Below are 18,022 nucleotides of genomic sequence, written 5' to 3' on the forward strand. Positions count from 1 at the left end.
GGTGTGGGTCAGCGGCCTGATGCGCTCGCGGCAGAGCGTTCTGTCCAAAAATGGCGGTGATCTGACCAGTGCTCGGCCTTTTCCTGCAGGCTGATTTTTTTCTCTTTCATTCCGCAGTGCCAGGGCTGGTGATGGCAATTGATTGTTTTTTCTTTGTTAGCTTGTATCCTCAGGCTTCTTAAAGTCGATCTCCTGTTGTTGCTGGCGAGTCGCAGGCCTGTGTAAAGCCAGATCACCGCCTTCGTTCAGCACGTGTCTGGCTGAACGGAGAGAAGAGCAGCTGCAGGCCTGGTGCCGTAAAACCTGTGAATGCAAGAAAAGAGCGGTCTGTACTGTGACATCCCTCTGTTTTGAAAAGAAGAGATATTGAGTACTTTATTCTTCCAAATCCCATGAGTAGCTGATAAACGTGTTGGCCTGCATCCTGCGTTTTCTTTAGCTGCATTCTTTGTTAGGGCTCCCTGTGCCAGTGCTGTTAGGAGTTTTATGGGCTACAGTCCTTCAGCATCTATTCATCAAAACCTGGATTTTATAGTTGCATTTTGATAAATTACAATTTGTGCTCTAACTATTTCTTTCTTCCTAAACATTTGTGAATGCAGTGCTGCTATGTTTACACCCGTAGGGACTTCAGCTCCGTGCCGAGAACAGCGACAGAGCTGGGGGAGCTCCAGAGGCTTCGCACTAGGGTCCTGTTGCTTTACCGTGAACTAAAGGGCTGCCCGGGAGGGTAATGCAGCAGTTAACTCGCTGGCTTGGGCTCATGTTCTTTCCTTGCCACATGTTGTAAAACGTGCCACATTTTATGAATAGTTCTTAAAATTAATCTAAGATAACTCTGAATCCTTCCTGACTTCCTTTCTTTCTCAGTTTCACTTCTACTAATTGAGGCATCCAAATCTCTGCAGTTCTTACTTTTGCTATACGAGTAATAAATAAACTAAAATTTATTTAGGCAGTGGGAGATATGCACGTAACATGGAAGATCTGATACTCGGCAGATGTGTCAGTGACCTCGATACTGTCTTCCTGATTTTTTTTTTTTGTCCTCAAATAAAATGCATTGAAGCTTGCAGAGTTTAGGTTTGCTTCTTGGGAATGTGAGCTTTGTAGGCAATTTAGGTGGTGTAATTGCTCTTTTATCCGATGTAAAAAGATGCCCTAATTATATTGGGTTTTTTGGTTTTTTTTTTTTGATAGAGAGAGAGTTTTGAGTGAATATATGCTGTTTACAAAAGCACAGATTTGAAGCCAGTGGTCAGTTATTGGTGCCATGTTTAATTCTGACTCACTGTATCCAGTTGGGAATGACATTAGCCTGCAAACGTTCCCTGCTAAATGAATGTATCAGTTTAACATGTTCAAAGGCCAAAACAACCTTATTACAATAATCATGTTTTGGACTGCCAACTATTAACAATCTGTTCCAGGTGGGATTATCTCAGTTTCTCACAGATAAAATAAGTGATTCTTTAGGAAAGAAAAATGGGCATTCCCCTTCCCCCCGCCTACTTCTTTATGTAACTCCCATTAGTTTGTTAAAAGTGAAAACTCCAAAGATATTTATTGCTGCTTCCAAGAAGCTAGTTTCTATAAAAGGCTGTTGTCTGTTATAGTGCCTGTTTATGCCCCAGAAAGCAAGCTGCTGCTGTCAGTATGCAGAAATGACGGTGGGATTGAGCAAAAAGTTCAGATTCAACTGCCTTTTGAATTTGAGACATTTGGTCTGGATCTGAGTTTTAGAACTTTTTGTTTTTCCTTTTTATTCTTCTCACTTTCCGTGCGAGGATGCAGACCCCTCTCTATAATCCTATAATTCTCTATAATTTATTTTTGTGTTTCATCTTACGAAGGCCACATCTGGGATTCTCTAGGACAGTTAGGTTCTGACAAACCACGGATACTTCCCCATCACTGTTATCATAATTTCTATTTGTGGTAAACAATTTCCCTTATATGCCCCAAGAATCTAGGGCACAGTGTGGAAAAAACCTCAAGATATGGGTATAATGGCTTATACTGTGCTCATGGGTATCTACAAAGCAGCGAGAGAACTGGATGCACAAGTATCAAGGTCCACGCTGCTGTAAACAATACAGAAATAGGTCATGTAGTCCTCCAGCGACATTCTTACGAAGTATTAAAGTTGACTTTAACAAACAGAGATCTTTCATGGCAAGGCACTACAAACAGTGGAAAGAAACTGATACTGAAAGGTACTGGTTTGCTGACCTTTCCTGGTTTTTTCTTTTTTTTTTTCTCCTTTCTCCTTGCTGTTTCTGTGTCTTGATGATCTTTATACACATGCTCACAGAGTGTTAGCAGGTGTCAAAATTTCTTACCTGCTATTTCCTTTCTGGTGGAGGCATCTCCCATCACCCCACACATAGTAAGTTCAATTGTCAATGTGTCTCTTCTGGAAAAAAACAATTTCCAGAATGATTCCATTGATTTAACTTGTTAGCAGTAAGGAGTATTGGACATAACTTTTTAAGAAATCTGCAAACTGGAAGCATTTCTCTGTGAAAGAAGTGAAAGGTAGCTTGTGTAGTGACTTCTCTAAGCGTTTTTGCATTATGCCGTGTGGATGTTGGTGTTGGCTGGGTGCGAGCGCACTGTGTTTCACGCTGAACCGGCACAGCAGCGGCGAACGCCTGAGCACAGACCGAACGCGTGCACTAGCTTGAGGAGACGACAGGCCAGGCGTGGAGTGCTTTGTAGATCATCCAAAGGTTTTGATTTGGTACTAGGCACCATCAAATTCTCCACCAGCCTCCCTCCCTTTCCTGATTTCACGGTAGGCACATCTAAAGAAAGCATCTGAGTTGTCATGTGTGTAAACAGGTCTTCCCAATACAAATCAAAGCCACTGAGAAGAGTTGTTGAAATCGTGATAGAATTTTATTTATCTTGCATTGGATAGAAAGGCAGTAATTGCACGTCAGGCCTGAGGGGATCTCTGGTATAATTCAGAAGACCCTCCGTTTTGGGGAATGCTGGTAGGTAGCAGCTGAGGCACACACTCTGTGCTTTATTAAATTTGTGGTATTTGCTTAATATTTGTACGTGGCTCAGTATTCCCTAGTTTTACTAACACTGGGTGTCTGACTGTGAAAAATACTGAGTGATGGAAAAAGATATTATCAGTGCCAAATGTTTACTTCATCTTTCCTTCTTCTAGTACTGTTCATCTGCATTCATACCTCAATAAATAAGGTGCCTTTCCTTAGGTTAATGATTATCTTTGTCAGTAGTTCAAAATGCAGCATGAAAGTTTAACTTTGCAGTTTCATATACATTAGTGACTAATAAAATGGATCTCATCAGATAGACAGGATTTCATTCTGTAAAGTGGTACGTAACGTCAAAAAGAAGTTCCTGAAATCATTTATACGATGGCTTGTTAAATAAAATGACCTTTTATCTGTACTAGTAATTCCCTACTCATGCTTTTTTGTTTGTCTTTGTGCTTGTCGGCACTGTTTATCTTTTACCTTTTTTGCACGGTGTTTACTACTATAGTGATGTGCTCATGTTATTTTTATTTATTTTTGTTTATGAATGCAATTTGTTGGCTTTCATAGTATTAGCCCTTCTTCTCCCCCAATGAGTCTTTCAGTGTAATTCTTTTCCTTCTAGGTTCACATGATGAAAGACAGCGATCCGTCCTGGAAGCCCACTTTTATTGTAAAACCTGACGGAGGGTGCCAGGGGGATGGAATCTACCTCATTAAAGACCCCAGTGACATCAGGCTGACGGGAAGCATCCAGAGCCGGCCAGCTGTGGTCCAGGAATATATCTGCAAACCACTGCTTGTCGACAAACTGAAATTTGATATTCGTCTTTATGTCTTACTGAAATCTTTAGAACCCTTAGAAATTTATATAGCCAAAGATGGACTTTCTAGATTTTGTACAGAGCCCTATCAAGAACCCACTCTAAAAAATTTGCACCAGGTTTTTATGCACTTAACCAACTATTCACTAAACATCCATAGCGGGAATTTCATCCATTCTGACAATGTAAACACGGGCAGCAAGCGGACTTTTTCAAGCATTCTGTGCAGATTGTCTTCCAGAGGAGCTGATGTCAAAAAGCTGTGGTCAGATATAATTTCACTGGTGATTAAAACAATTATTGCACTGACGCCAGAACTGAAAGTTTACTATCAGTCTGACATACCAGCAGGAAAGCCTGGGCCAACTTGCTTCCAGGTAGGTTGGAATTTCTGCCAGGAGTGCAGTTATTTCTATGCATGGATTAATTTTCTGGATGTTTAATTCCTTTTCTAAAGGCTTTCTCTAGTTGTGTTGCTGGTCGCTGGTTGGATGTAGTGCATCCACTGAACAGCACTGCCTGAGCTCAGAGCTTAGGTTCTCCTCACCCAAGTTTTACCTTACAAATCTCAATCTCCTGACCTATGTTACTACTAGCCATAAACATATATGGAGAATTTCAAATGGATATTGATCATTAGTAGCAGTATTCATTTCAGTTTCCATCTTCTAGATGTTATAACTACGAAGCTTTAGAGCTTCCTAATGCATCTATTATGATGGCAATTTTAAGACCCGCTTGTCATCGGTGTCCGCGTTGACAGATGCAGTATTTGGAGATGGGGGTAGTTTGAAAGTAGCCATTAGTATCAAGGACAAATTATTTCAGTAATTATTCAGCAATATAGTATATTTCTCAGTTATTTCTCTTTTGTCCTTCAAATGTTTCTTTCTCCTGAATGTTGACATTTGGATGACCGCTGCATTCTCTACAGCACTGTGAGTAGAATGGAAGTAACACATTGCTTGTTATGCACAGATTTTAGGGTTTGACATTCTTCTGATGAAAAACTTGAAGCCCATGTTACTAGAAGTAAATGCAAACCCCAGCATGAGAATAGAACATGAGCAAGAGGTAAGCCCTCTCAACATGATCGTGATAGTGGAACGAAATTGTTTAGGTTTGGTTTTCTGGTCTTTTTCCTTGTTTGAAAGATGAAAGCTGTCTGCTAATATGAAATCTCCAAGGTTCTCTGTAATTTTCTGCTTTGAAATCATTGCTAATCTTATACGCTGGAAATATGACTTATTGGAATTGTGAAAGCTCTCCATCATCTTTGTCATAAATACATTTATTCATTATCCCCTGCAGTTGACTTAATTGTGTTTAGGGGATTGCTAATAATTTTTTCATGTTTGGATACATAATATAAATGGTAACATTAGCAACAATCTTTTTTTTTAAATATTTCAATTTACTGGAGAAACTTGCCAAAAATTGTTGTAATATCGTACTGAAAATGTTAAGGTATTTGTGTATTCTTTAAGAAGTATTTTGTAATCTATCGTTGTGTATTTAAAACATATGACACGCATGAAGTTGAGCAAATGTGTAATAAATAATCCTTAGTTCTGAATAATCGTATCCCTTTGTAATTTAAAGCTTTCTCCCGGAGTATTTGAAAATGTCCCAAGCCCTGTTGATGAAGAAGTGAAAGTAGCTGTTATCAGGGATACCCTTCGTTTAGTGGACCCTCAGAAAAAAAAGAGAAAAGATGTCCAGTAAGTGTGTTGACTTTCTTTGTTTTTTGCATTAGTGCCTTGCAATAATTATAAAAGTGAAATACTTTTTCCCAACTATGTTAGTTTATCCAGGACAATGAGTTCCCAACTGTCTGTGTGACTCCTTTTACATCCACTGTGTTAACGCTTTCAAAAAAGCTTGTAGGATATTAATTGGTGGCGTGGTACAAAGAGAGTACGTGGAGCTGCGGATCTGCCAGGGGAAGATCGGGGAAAAAACCAATTCCTTATACTTTCTGTTTAGTAGCAGCAAGTCCAGCAAATGGCATTCTCACAGCTCGGCACTGCCCGCTTCTCTGCTCCTTCTTAGAGGAATGGCAGAGGCGTGGAAGGAGCCATGCAAGTGCCCTAGCTCAAGGAACTGAAAAGGTCCACAAACGGAGAGTAAATCGGGCTTTATCGGTTCCCCTGGAATACCTTACCTTTGATTCAGAACTGGTGCAAACAATTTAGTAACTCAGGTTTATTTATTTGTACTTTGACTTGAGGCCTCTTTTTTATTCAGAACAGTCATGAGATGTAAGTTTGTGTATTAATTTGCTTGAAAGTCACAAACTACTCTGAATGAATTGCCCCATTGGAGCTGAAAAGTATGAATATTGTATTTAGAAATTGCTTCCTTGATCTGTGATAATAAACATAGTTAAATCTGTGGTCTAGAAATGAGAGGAACTGCCTGAAGCAGCTTGCACAGAAATGCTCGTGGTGGGATCAGGCTGAGAGAAATAATATCTTCTTTTTTTGATGCAGCACCTTGTTCTAAGCAGTTCCTTGGACACATGAAAGGGATATTTTTTTGTCCCTAGAAATTCTTGCTTATAGGCCTGCCTCCATACTAGAATATCGATTTTCTTCTTCTCTTGGCACTTAGTGTCAAGCTTAAATATGTTATTCATATTCTATAATGATTTCAAGGGCAAACTTGCTGTCCTTTTGTAGACAGAGTCCCATGAACAAGACATGACTGATAATACTTCCAAGTTCTGTATTATTGTAATATTATTGTAAGATCAAACTATTCTTTCAGAGGCAATGCCACACATAAAGGTTGCTGTGGTCAGTATACAAAATGTCTTGCAAAGCAATCTATGCTGTGTTGCCTGTACTTAACCTTCACCCTTACGATTACTTCAGTGCGTGGAGCTGAAAAAAGATCATTTTTTAACCTGTAATTATGTAGTCATGTCTTTTTTTTTTATGCTGAAGTTATGTCAGGCATTCATTAGCTACATATTAGATATGGAAAAAAGGCAAATGATAATTACAAATAAGTTCCTGGGGAACGCCGGTGTGTGTGGAACACTCATTCAACTGAGGATTCTTCTCTGATACACTTTGAGTACGAAATAATTTATAACAGGATTAGTCGGTGATGAGATAAACCATTGGCTCTTCACAGCAAGAATTCATCAGTGATGCAGCTTTTTTCCCAGGATAATCTGGTTAACAGAGCATCTTGTTGATGAATATCTACGTGGCTTCACCGTAAGTCAATCCTCTTTCTTGGTGCAGAGGGCAATATTCTGACAACTTTTTGTGTGGATACACAGGAGCGCACGTGTGACAGCTGCCCACCCGTTCGGCTGAGATTTACCCCTTCTACTCCAAGTACTTTTTATTGAGCTGGGGATGGTGCGTGGAACGTCTTGAAAGAGACAGGATCTTACTGCGAGCATCAAGTAAAGGACCTCATTCTGATCACCAAAGTAAAAGCATTTCAGAGAGGAACTGAGCACCAGTTGCTTTTGCCTCGTCTTCACTAGCAAAGGTTTTGCAGTGCTTTCGCTTTGTGCCCTGCCTCTCACTCGTTTCAGTGCATTTCAACCCGTTCTAACGTGTGCTCCCGCATTCCCTCTCCAAACGCTCCTACCAGCAACTGCAGAGAAACGGCATCCGTCCTCTGTTCGCGGGACAAAGATAAGAACTGAATAATTGACTGGAGATAGAAAGCTGGACAGTAGTTTACCTATCCATTGTAATACTTTTACTAGTCTAATTGCACCTAGCAGCAGGGAAAGCAAAATTTGGCCTAGTAATAGAAAAAAAAATCTGAAAGAATTCCTGTTCTGACAGCTAACCAGCAGCAAACGGTGTAGACTCTAGTTTTGATGCTAATTAAGTAACGGACATGAATCTAAGTAAAGTTTTAACGATCTCTGTAACACTGAGTTTGGACACACAGGGGAAATGCTGAGAATTCTGAGCTGCATCTCAGGTAAATATTCCGCTGTGGAGATGGATTTGATTTCCCTCTAATTATCTCCCAGATTAAAATAAATGAAGCATCTAAATGAAAGTGAGTTTTAGAAGTCATCCTGAAGTACTTCATTATCAGGAAAGATTAATAGCTCAGAAATTTTTTCGGTTTAATTTTTCCTCATCTTTATGGAGTTTTGATTATTTTTTTCCTCCTTCCTTTCATGTGATACATAATATTGAAATAAAAGTTAAGTTGAATAAGATCAGTTTATCATGCCATACATATCTCTTAATTCTTCCAACACAATTCCAGTCTTTACATGCAGCAAGCACTAGTAATTATCTCAGCACTGCCAATAATTAGTCATTGAAAATCTGCAGTGATACAAGTTCAAATGTACGTCCTTAAATATACTTAGTGGTTATTGTTCCACCGTGCGACTGATCTTTTCTTAGTTTTAAGAATTTGTCCTGGCCATTTAACTACTGAGGTATGTGGTTAATACTTTGTGCGTGTAACATGTTTAAACAGAAACTTTAAATTCACGCATTTTTTTTTTTTTTTTTAATAGAGGAAATATCTTCTGTTGTAAAGATGAGGTTATTCTGTGATGCAAAGAAGATAAGGAATTAAAACAGAATAAAAAGTGACACAGGCACACCTGAGACTTTTGGAAGGGACGAGCAGGGTGGGCACTGCACCGCGCCTGCTTCTCGCTGACGTTAGGCAAGCCCTGCCGGACAAATCCCGTATACCTCGTACCCCGAAAACCTGTTCTGCGTGTCAGGATTCTGAAGGCAGTAGGTAGCCCTAGAAAGGTTAATGTCCTGCTTTGCTGCATTGATTTCCTTGCTGCTTCCGAATCCTCTACGTTAGCACAATTGCAGCCAAAGTCCGAAGACAGCAGTTCCCACGTAGCTATTGCTGGAGCGGTCTGGAGCCGTGTGCCGCTCTGCGGGGTGAAGGGGGGTGGCGGTGGCTCCGAGCCTCGCGAGAGGAGACCCGAGAGCGGCTCTGCAGGTTACTTTGGCTGTTGGCAAGCCATTCTGTAACCCGGGGGGTGAGTGGGGTCTGGCTCTGCCTGGCCAAGTGGAGCCTGGGTGGCCCTTTCTGAAATTAAAGAAGGCAGCTAAGCAATGACATGTTGTGTGTTTTGTTTTACTTTTTTGTTCTTCTTTAAAAAAGAAAAATCCAGCTAAAATGCGTGGTTATAAAAAGAGGGTTTCTGATCCCCCCCCCCCCCCCAATGGGATTTTGCAGGAGCCAAAATGTAGAGCCTTTTTTGCCCTAGCTTTGGTTCCTAGACTAGTCCTATTTTCCTTAGGCATCCTTCATTTGGAACTCAAGTTTCACTCATAATTAAGAAATGAAAACATTTAATAAAATAATATGGAAGATACTCACTCTTTGCTTTTGTTTGTGTGGCAGTACTGTTCTCATGGATTTTAAGGCTTGAGTAGATCATTGCAATCATCGAGGCTGATGACATGCTGGAACAGAGAGAGTCATTTGTGGCTGAGCTGTTTTCTTGGAAAGATGGAATTTTAAACTCTGTAAACCTGTTAAGTATTATCAAACAAGGCTTACTTTCTTTCTCCTACATTACTATAGAGTGTATTCAGGGGATAGTGATGGCCAGTAATCTTGATTTCTGTTCTGAACATCTGTCACTGCTAATTTGAGAATTATTGCAGTGTTTTTTCCAGCTTACATTTTTTTCAGCAACGGTAGCTCTTTTGACTTGAATTCATGACCTAGTGAAGACCTTCGGTACCAGATCAGTCAGCTGGTCGTTGTATCACCAGGAGGGAGCTTTCCTAACATATTCAAAGCATCGTGTATAGCAGGGGGGGCACGTGTCCCTTCGCAGGATCACAGTATGTATTTTTATCCACGTCTGTAATAGGCAGCATGGTCAGAAAGCTTGGCCACACCAACCTGAGGAGTGAAATCCGTGTCACGTACTAGTATAGGGTAAGGGGCTGAACTGTGCTCCTTAATGTTTCTACAAAGAAACTTATTTAAAGCTTGTATAGCATTAAATTGGCTCTGGATGTGCTTCTTGCAGCAGAGGTGCTGTTCACGGCCTGCTGAAGGTGGGAGAAGACTTGAGCTAAAGGAGATTTGCACAATTAAATGAATGGTCTAATGACACCGAACAACATTTAAAGTAAATCAATATTACTTATGTAAACAGCAGTTTAATTAAGATAATCACTGATGCAAATCATAGATGTGCCTCCAATAGAAAATCCATTTTAAAAGGCTTCGCAAATTTCTATTTTTTGTGCCTAATTTTGAATCTTTATAGTAGTAAAAGGTTTTCATTTCAGTGTCTGTTTAATTATTGGCAATTTATTCTTCTTAAAATTGCATCAGATTTGAGGAGCAAAAAGGAGCCTCAGTCTTGAATGCAAATACTGTATATTCTTCACTGGATCTTAGATGTAAGCTATGTGACTGCTGGTATAATTGCAAGCCGTGAGTATCATTTGGAGCGGGTCTGCTCTGAATGTCTTAGGAAGATCATTTATGTCATCTCATCAGTGCTAATGACCTGCTTTCCTGTCCTGTCAAAAATATTTGTGCCCTAGTTTATTAATGCTAATTAATCCAGTGATAATAAGAGACTTCTTCATGTTTTTGTTGCTGTTGTTTATTCTGTGTCCCAGTATGATCTCTTGCATTTGCATGCCTGGTTTCTTACATATGTCAAGACAGAAAATAAGCGTTTTATTCTTTTGACAAAGAAAGCATAGTCTTATGACATGCTTGTCATTAGAAATACGAGTTGCTCATGGAATAAAATCTGCTTTTTACTTGCTAGAGATGATGAAGGTGCAGCCCCCTAAGTAATATAATGACTTTTATTCAGCACTAAAATAGCCATTGACGGAAGAAAGAATTGAAACACTTTGGAAATGAAATGTAATTTAATCTATGGCTGTTACAAAAACAATCTATCATTGTGCCCACAAAAATGAGTGCTTTTGTTTTATTACCTATTATGGTATTGCTGTTTCATTGCGAGTTTATCTTTTCTTGGGTGCTGTTCTCTGTACATACCACTTCAGTGGTTTTCTATTTGAATTCAGCCTTGAAATTTATTTGTGATGTTCTGATTATTTTTTCCTTCTTTTTAAAATACGTCAGGTACAATTCTCTTCTCTGGATTCTGTGGCTCTAGCAAATGTCAAATATGATTAACTAATTTTCTGAGCAGGACGAAGCCCAATGTGGTCTCTCTCAAATTTTTGCAAGATCAGCATGCAAACACTGGCTAATGTCACTCTGTTCAGAGAGCACCCTGTAAATATTTATGTATGTCAGTTTGACTTTTTATCTCCCAGTGTTATGCAGTTAGGAAGAAATTCCAGTCAAGGTTTTGTAGAACTTACTACATAAAAGATCTTGCTCTTTTCCTGCACAAAACAAGATGGTTCATTTTTTCTACTGTGTGGATTACACATCTTTCTCACTTTAAATGGTTTCTTTCTCTGATACAGGACTAAATTAGTAGTTCCTAGGAGGAGAATATGTGAACTGTATTAAATGAAAACATGAATTAATTTCTGGACATTCTACTTATGTGCTTTCCACCTTAACTGTAACTTACGTTAAAGTGGCGGCTTCTGTAGGAGATGTCTCCTGCTGCGCTAGTGACCGTGGGTCTAACCTTGTCTACTGAACTGCAAGAGGAACGTGGGTCTTTACCTAAACAGGCCTGTCAGTAATGCTTCTCTGTTGTACGTTTCAAAGACATTTTCCAAATCCTAATGCTATTCTTAATTTCTTGACATTGAGGGGCAATTTTGTACTTCCTTAAAGAAAGAAAAAAAAAGTCAGGAAATCACCTGTGCAGCTGTATTCCATTTATTTTCCAGACATTTTTTATTCAGTTTCATAACCTCCCCTGATGTTTGTGTCATGTTTAATGGAAATATGAAAATATACTGTGCAAAGGTGTCTCGAGAGTATGATTACCCTAGATTTTGATGATGATAAAGTCATTCTTGCCATTGATTACTGTGTTTCTCTCGCTGTACACATTCTAAGGTTATGATTGTGTGACGGGGTGGTTTAAGAGGGTCAGAGACTCAGTGCACAAACATATGGAGAGACTGAATGGGAGAATACTGGTGTTGCAGCTATCACCGATCAGAGAAGAAGGCCTGTTCTTCAGTCTTGTTGTAATGTATCTTAGTTTCCGCTTCTGTGAGTAACCGTATTATGTTCCACAGGGATTCATTACTCAGGGTTGTCAGTGCCTTTTGCATTATATGGGGTGAGTAATAAATATATATATGCTTATAAAAATAAGCGTGTAATGAACCTAGCTATGGTAGTATCAGTATTTTGGTTTCCATTTGCTAGTTGACTTCTTGAGCTGACTGCTAGAGCCTTGGGTTGGTTCCTGTATGCCTTTGCTATCGCTTGGAAGTCTGGTCAGGTTTTCAGCTATTCAAGTGCTTCTCAAGCGCCACCTTTTTATTCCAAGCCTTATTTCTGCCCGAGAGTGTATAAACTCATATGCGTGGCTTTCTTGAGATTGATCTTTCTACTCTGGTTCATTTTAGAGGCTGACACAATTTTTTTTTCTCCATCAGTCAAAATGACCCTGCATTCATATTCAGGATCGCTCTGCCAAAGCCCTTTGGAAGTACATTGAATTAGACCCTTTCTCTTTCCTAGAGGGCTTTTTGGTTTATTCCTCCATCAGGCAATCTGCCAACTTCAGTATCAATTCTTGTCTGTCACATTAGCCCGTGCGGCTTTTGATGAGTTAGACACGGGAGGGAGACTTTTAAATGTGATGCTTGTCAATGCTACTTCAGTTCAGATTAGTGAAACGTTAACTTTGTTTTTCTGTAGTTGGGGAGTATTTATTTCTGCTGCTATTTCTCATCCTGCTCAAGAACAACTAGCCTCGACTACTCTGTTCAGTTTTGTGAAGCAAATTTTAGAGGTGCCTTGATCTTTGCCCTCTCTTCTTCCTTTTCCAATTATTTATCTGCTTCATTCTTAAGAGCTTTTAACCTTTTTCCTGTTGATTAGGATAGGCCCTGTTGGAAGTTCCATGAACTACAGTGTAAGATGTCCCTCCGTGAAGGGAAGGATCTGGTAGCGCTTGACTCACAGAATAGTTCTACGCTGGTTTTAAGAGCCACTTAGAGGAAAGCACCACGAGAGTGCAACTACACCACCAGAAAATACAATCCTGAGTGCAGAACAGTGGCAAATAATTTGAATGTGCTGTGGCAGCAGTCCTGACGTAGAAAAGAAAAGAAAATCTCCTGATAGGAAGAAGGTCAGATGTTCTAGTTTGTAACTGGCTCTATTTCACACGTAATCTGAAATGTTTTAATTGACTAAAACTGCGTAAATACACAAGCGATAATAACGTTTCTTCAAAAATAGCTAAAACCATATCCCTAGCATAGATGCAGTAGGAATTCAGTAATTCACTTCAATGTTTTTCTCTGTCAAACCATTACAGGAAAAGTTGGGTTTGTGGAAATAACTCTGGACTGGGATATAAAAGATGCAATTTCTGTTCCTGATCCAGCCAGTTTACTCAGTGACCTTTAGACAAAATGTTTTCCTTCTGCTACCATTTTCATTCCGTGAAAAGAGGATGATGCCTTGCTTCTCCATGCGTTGCCAGTCTTTCTACATTATGGTATTCAGGATATGGCCTGTTATTATGCTTAGTAGTATATGAGGTCAGTTTATGTATTGTTGTTATAGAAAAATACTACAGAAAAGCTTCACTTTTCTTCTGTGGAAGACTCTAGGTCCGATTCTACAAGCTTCAATAAATATCCCTGGTGGTTACTAAGGCTTGCAAAGCATTCTTCACATTTGGTCAACCTGACTGTCATTAGTCATCTCTTTATCTTTTACTTTCTCCCATACAGAGTGCTGAGATTGCATTTTCTATACAATATCATAACTTGGTGCATGGTGTGCTATTTGAATATTCAAGATATTAGGATTTAAAAAAGGGGACGCAGGGAGGGGCCGGGGCCGGGACAGCTGCCCCCAGCTGCCCCCAGGGCTGTCCCACACCGTATGGCGTCACGCTCGGCGTGTAAAGCTGGGGAAGGAGGAGGAAGGGGGGACGTTCGGAGCGATGGCGTTTGCCTTCCCAAGTCACCGTTATGCGTGATGGAGCCCTGCTTTCCTGGGGATGGCTGAGCACCTGCCTGCCCGTGGGAAGGAGGAATGAATTCCTTGCTTTGCTTTGCTTGCGTGCACGGCTTTTGCTTTACCTATTCAACTGTCTTTATCTCAACCCACGAGTTTTCTCACTTTTACTCTTCTGATTCTCGCTGTGGGGGGAGCGAGCGAGCGGCTGGCTGGGCTTAGTTGCCGGCTGGGCTTAGTTGCCAGCTGGGCTTAAACCACGATCCATTGGCATGCACACAAACACAGCACTGAGTAACCCTGTGCTTGACAACGCGTTCATTTATGATTATTCCCATTTGAACCTTCACCACTGCAAAAAGTGCTGTAATACATAGTCCAGTTTTGCAAGTTGGTCTGTGTTTGCTCATATATTATACTCTAAGCACTAACATCTTGAATGTAAAGACTGTGTTTTAACTGCCGCATAAAGAGAGAATTCAGTCTTATTTTGAGTCTCTTGAAATGACCCCGTATTGAGAGACAGCTGGAAGTGGTTAGAACGTACTAAGAAAGCAAGCTGATGACAGGCCCGGTTAATTTAAAAATTTTAATGGACAAGAACTGATACGGGTTGCAGAATTTTAAAAGGTTTCATTTTCAGCACTGTGAAATTAATTGGTCCAAACCCATAGTATGCTTTTGCAGTAATTGGCATGCTGCAGTGCCCCTCGCCCCGGTGTGAACCGAAGTCTGGGTTTATGTTATCAAATTGCAAATGGAGACCAGTTTGTCCAATTGGACTTGAATCGCAATGTTTCGAGATGCAGCTAATCTAATTACATTTTTATTGACATCTCTTTTCTTTCTTTTTCTCTCTAAAGTGTCTAGTAAGCAATAGAGGAAGGATTGAAAATAAGCTGAGCAATGTGACCTGGCAAGAGTGTGTCCATAAAATCGGAACTTTCCGAACATTGTAATCTATCAAAACGTGCTATAGCAATTCCACCTCTTAGATAGTCACACTGTATTACATTTTAAGTTGATCATTAAGAAGTCTTTTTGCCTTCTTTTTTCTTATGATGATTTTTAAATGAGAAGAAAACCTTTGTGATAAAATACAGAGACAAGGAAGGTTTTATCAGAATATGTCACTTTTCTCTAGGCTTTGTAGTGCAGCCACAAAAGTTGCTCTAATCTTCAAGGTTTGCCCAAGAAGAAGGGAGGTCAGGAATAAAGTGGGGTTGCTGCTTAGTCTCCTTCCAAATGACATAAAAATGAATGTGGAGGCAGCGGGTCTAAATAAATCTTTGAATTCAGTTATTTGATTAGAGATTATAAGTGAGTCTTAATGGCAATAGAATCTGGCGTAAGGCACTCTGTGTTTTGCATCCGTTGTACCGAGCAGTAATGACTGGATCTTAAGGGTCTTTTCCAACCTTAACGTTTCTATGATTCTAAGAGGAGTCCCGTTGACTTCACCGAGCCGTAGTAAGAAGCCTGATAGCAAGGCTTCGCGGCGCTCGGCGGCTGTTCAGCCTCGTTCCGTAACGGACAGCATAGATGTTGGAGCTCCTTTGGTGTGTGCCCCTGCTTTGACTGAATTCTAACAAAGCAACCTTCTTTTGTGTTGGTTTGGTTTGGTTTTTTTTAAACATAAACTTAGCAATACTCCAAAGCATCCCTGGAGGCTTTGTTGCATACAGGTGTTTGCTGGATCCAGCCATTGCTGATGGCAAGCTTCACCTGTGAAAATTCAGATTAAGCATGGTCAGAAATTTGCTCAGGTTACATTGGATAGGATATAAAACAAATAGCAACTTCGACTTTATTCACCAAGTACTTAAATGCATACTTAAGTGTTTTGCGGAGTGAGCCCTCTGTGCCTCTGAGAGAGTGAAATGGCTGTAGTTGTTAAGGCCATTCACCTTCTACCTCAGAGGTAAACTGGCTTGCAAAAATAATACGGTAGAGAAGTCCTTGATGTTCTTAGATGCTATTTCCACCATTCAGGGCTTCTCGTATGTAGCCTTCAAGGCTGACACCTCTCCAGCCTGAGAAGGGTTAGTGTTTTTGTGTTGGAACAAGGGCTTAATTTCCAACTAATTTTCAGTACTCGGCTCAGGTTGTTTTGGGCTTCTCTGCCTCAGTGATCTAGGCATCCATCCCGCTCTCAAAGTGTGAGACATTTTGTCAGAGTGTGTTAATGTGGACTAAGTCTTAAGTTGAAAAAGTGTTGTGTAGTAAAAGGTAAACAAATGTATTGGTGGCTAGTGAACGCGCTGGCGAGGGTACCCGGGCGGAGGAGAGCACGGCTTAGCCTGCTGCCGACCCGGACACAGGCTCTTCAGCAACCCTCCGCAGGAGGCAGTAACTTTCTGCTTATAAAGTTGATTTAATTGAAATCTAGTTTGTTCCTCGTATAGGGAAAGAAAGTAAGTTTATTCTGTCTTCTGTACTCCTTCTACAAATGCCATCTCCTCTCTCCCTCTGCTAGGCTGCATTCATCGCAGCCTGTCTCGTGCAAAGAAGAGGAGGAAAGTGAGCAGTTGTTTCCTTTGTTAAGGAAACTGCTTAATTTTTTTAAAGTACATTTTTAAGAGAGAGTACTACATCTTCTTTCTTTGGATTTGCTATCATTTCCTCTTTAGTTTTCAATACAAGAAAGCTGTTGTCTTTTGAATTAAAAACACTTTTTTTCTCTCTGTCTTAAAGTATGGGGCAGAGGCAACATCTGCGTGCCTTATCTGCCCAAGAGGCTTCACTGAATTCCCGTGTTCCTCCAGGGAAGGGGATTAGTAGTTAGGCTTGAGTGCAAATTGGGTTTTTCCTGACACTTCAGTATGCTAATCATTTGAGCTGAGTTTCTGCTATCAGCAAAATCATCTTCACCTTTACTTACCCTGTAGCTTGCTAACATAATCTAGTTTTTCGGTGGTATTGTGACGTACTGCAGGAGTAGTGATTCAGCTGCACTCTTTAGTATATAGCTTTTTATATATTTTTTTTATATATATACTCTTCAGTATAGAGCTTTTTCATGGCTTTTGTATGTGGCACAATTTCCATTATTAACCTGCAGTTAAATACTTCTTGAATGAAATTTGATTTTCAAAATATTAGCTTAATTGCCTTGTCTAAAATTAAGGATATATGTTTATTTAATTCGACACTTTTTCTCTTTTACCTTCTTGAATGTATGTTTGTGCTATACAGAAGCAACTCTGCTTTTAAATTAATTTTTCCAGTTGGTCTATAATGTGTAACTCCAGTAACTTCTAGTTTTTTGTAATCTTTCTGAGACTAAATTACTTCCCACCAGATAGTTTTCATAAAATAAGTGTACAAGTATTTACTATAAAGATAAATTGTAGTGTATATAGTGCGTATTTGTCTATATATGTCTGTGTGTACAGCATGCCTATGTGTATCTTTGTATAAGGTATAAAAATGTGTTATTTTGTACTTGTCTCTTTGCCGTCTTTGCAGTCTGTACGTTAGGCGTACCTAAAACTAGGACAGCTGTGAGCGTTTTGGTTGCATGAGATCTGTGGGGTGAGCCTTCAGTACTTCGTCTTGGTTTCCAGTTCTATCTCTGTAAGTCCATGCGACTGCTGAGTTGCAGCACGTACTGTATGTTCTCTCAGGAACGGCACAGCCCACGAACAAATTGATTTAAAAAACGAAGATGTCACGCAACACAGAAGATGCTACAACAAATCGATCAGCCAAGGGCATACTAAGGTACATCACCTTACTAATAAAAGAAACAAATCATTTCTGTGGAGTAGGACTCCTGGGCCACGTAACAGTGTTTTATGAAGGTAACAGTAAAATGGAAGAAATGAATGCACCGGCGTGGATTATATCCCTGAATACCAGTGGAAAGTTCTTACATGCACATACCTTCTAGGAATTATTTATTTGCAATGTATTTAGATGTCAGGGTTAGGAATGGGAGAACTGGTAGCAAAGAGCTGTCAATCGTGGTGCAACTGTGAATTATAGAGCAAATGTAATGATCTAATTACCCCATGTTCTTATAAGAAATAACACAATTCCTTTATGTGTTTTCATTTGATGCAAACCATTAATTCACTGCTCTGTAACGTGAAA

The 18,022-nt window shown here is 39.9% G+C and overlaps 1 protein-coding gene across 1 annotated transcript in view; it reads left to right on the top strand.

Moving 5' to 3' along the window:
- Positions 1-18,022, top strand: part of TTLL11 (tubulin tyrosine ligase like 11) — a gene marked incomplete at its 5' end in the record, with an annotated part of 52,100 nt that overhangs the window by 13,381 nt on the left and 20,697 nt on the right. Inside the window, 3 exons of the mRNA XM_082327595.1 lie at positions 3,640-4,215; positions 4,817-4,912; positions 5,441-5,559. Of these exons, the coding sequence (XP_082183721.1) occupies positions 3,640-4,215; positions 4,817-4,912; positions 5,441-5,559 (791 nt within the window). The remainder of the gene's footprint in view (positions 1-3,639; positions 4,216-4,816; positions 4,913-5,440; positions 5,560-18,022) is intronic.

The sequence above is a fragment of the Platalea leucorodia genome, assembly GCF_965183815.1.
Source record: "Platalea leucorodia genome assembly, chromosome: 15".
Classification (NCBI taxonomy): Eukaryota; Metazoa; Chordata; class Aves; order Pelecaniformes; family Threskiornithidae; genus Platalea; species Platalea leucorodia.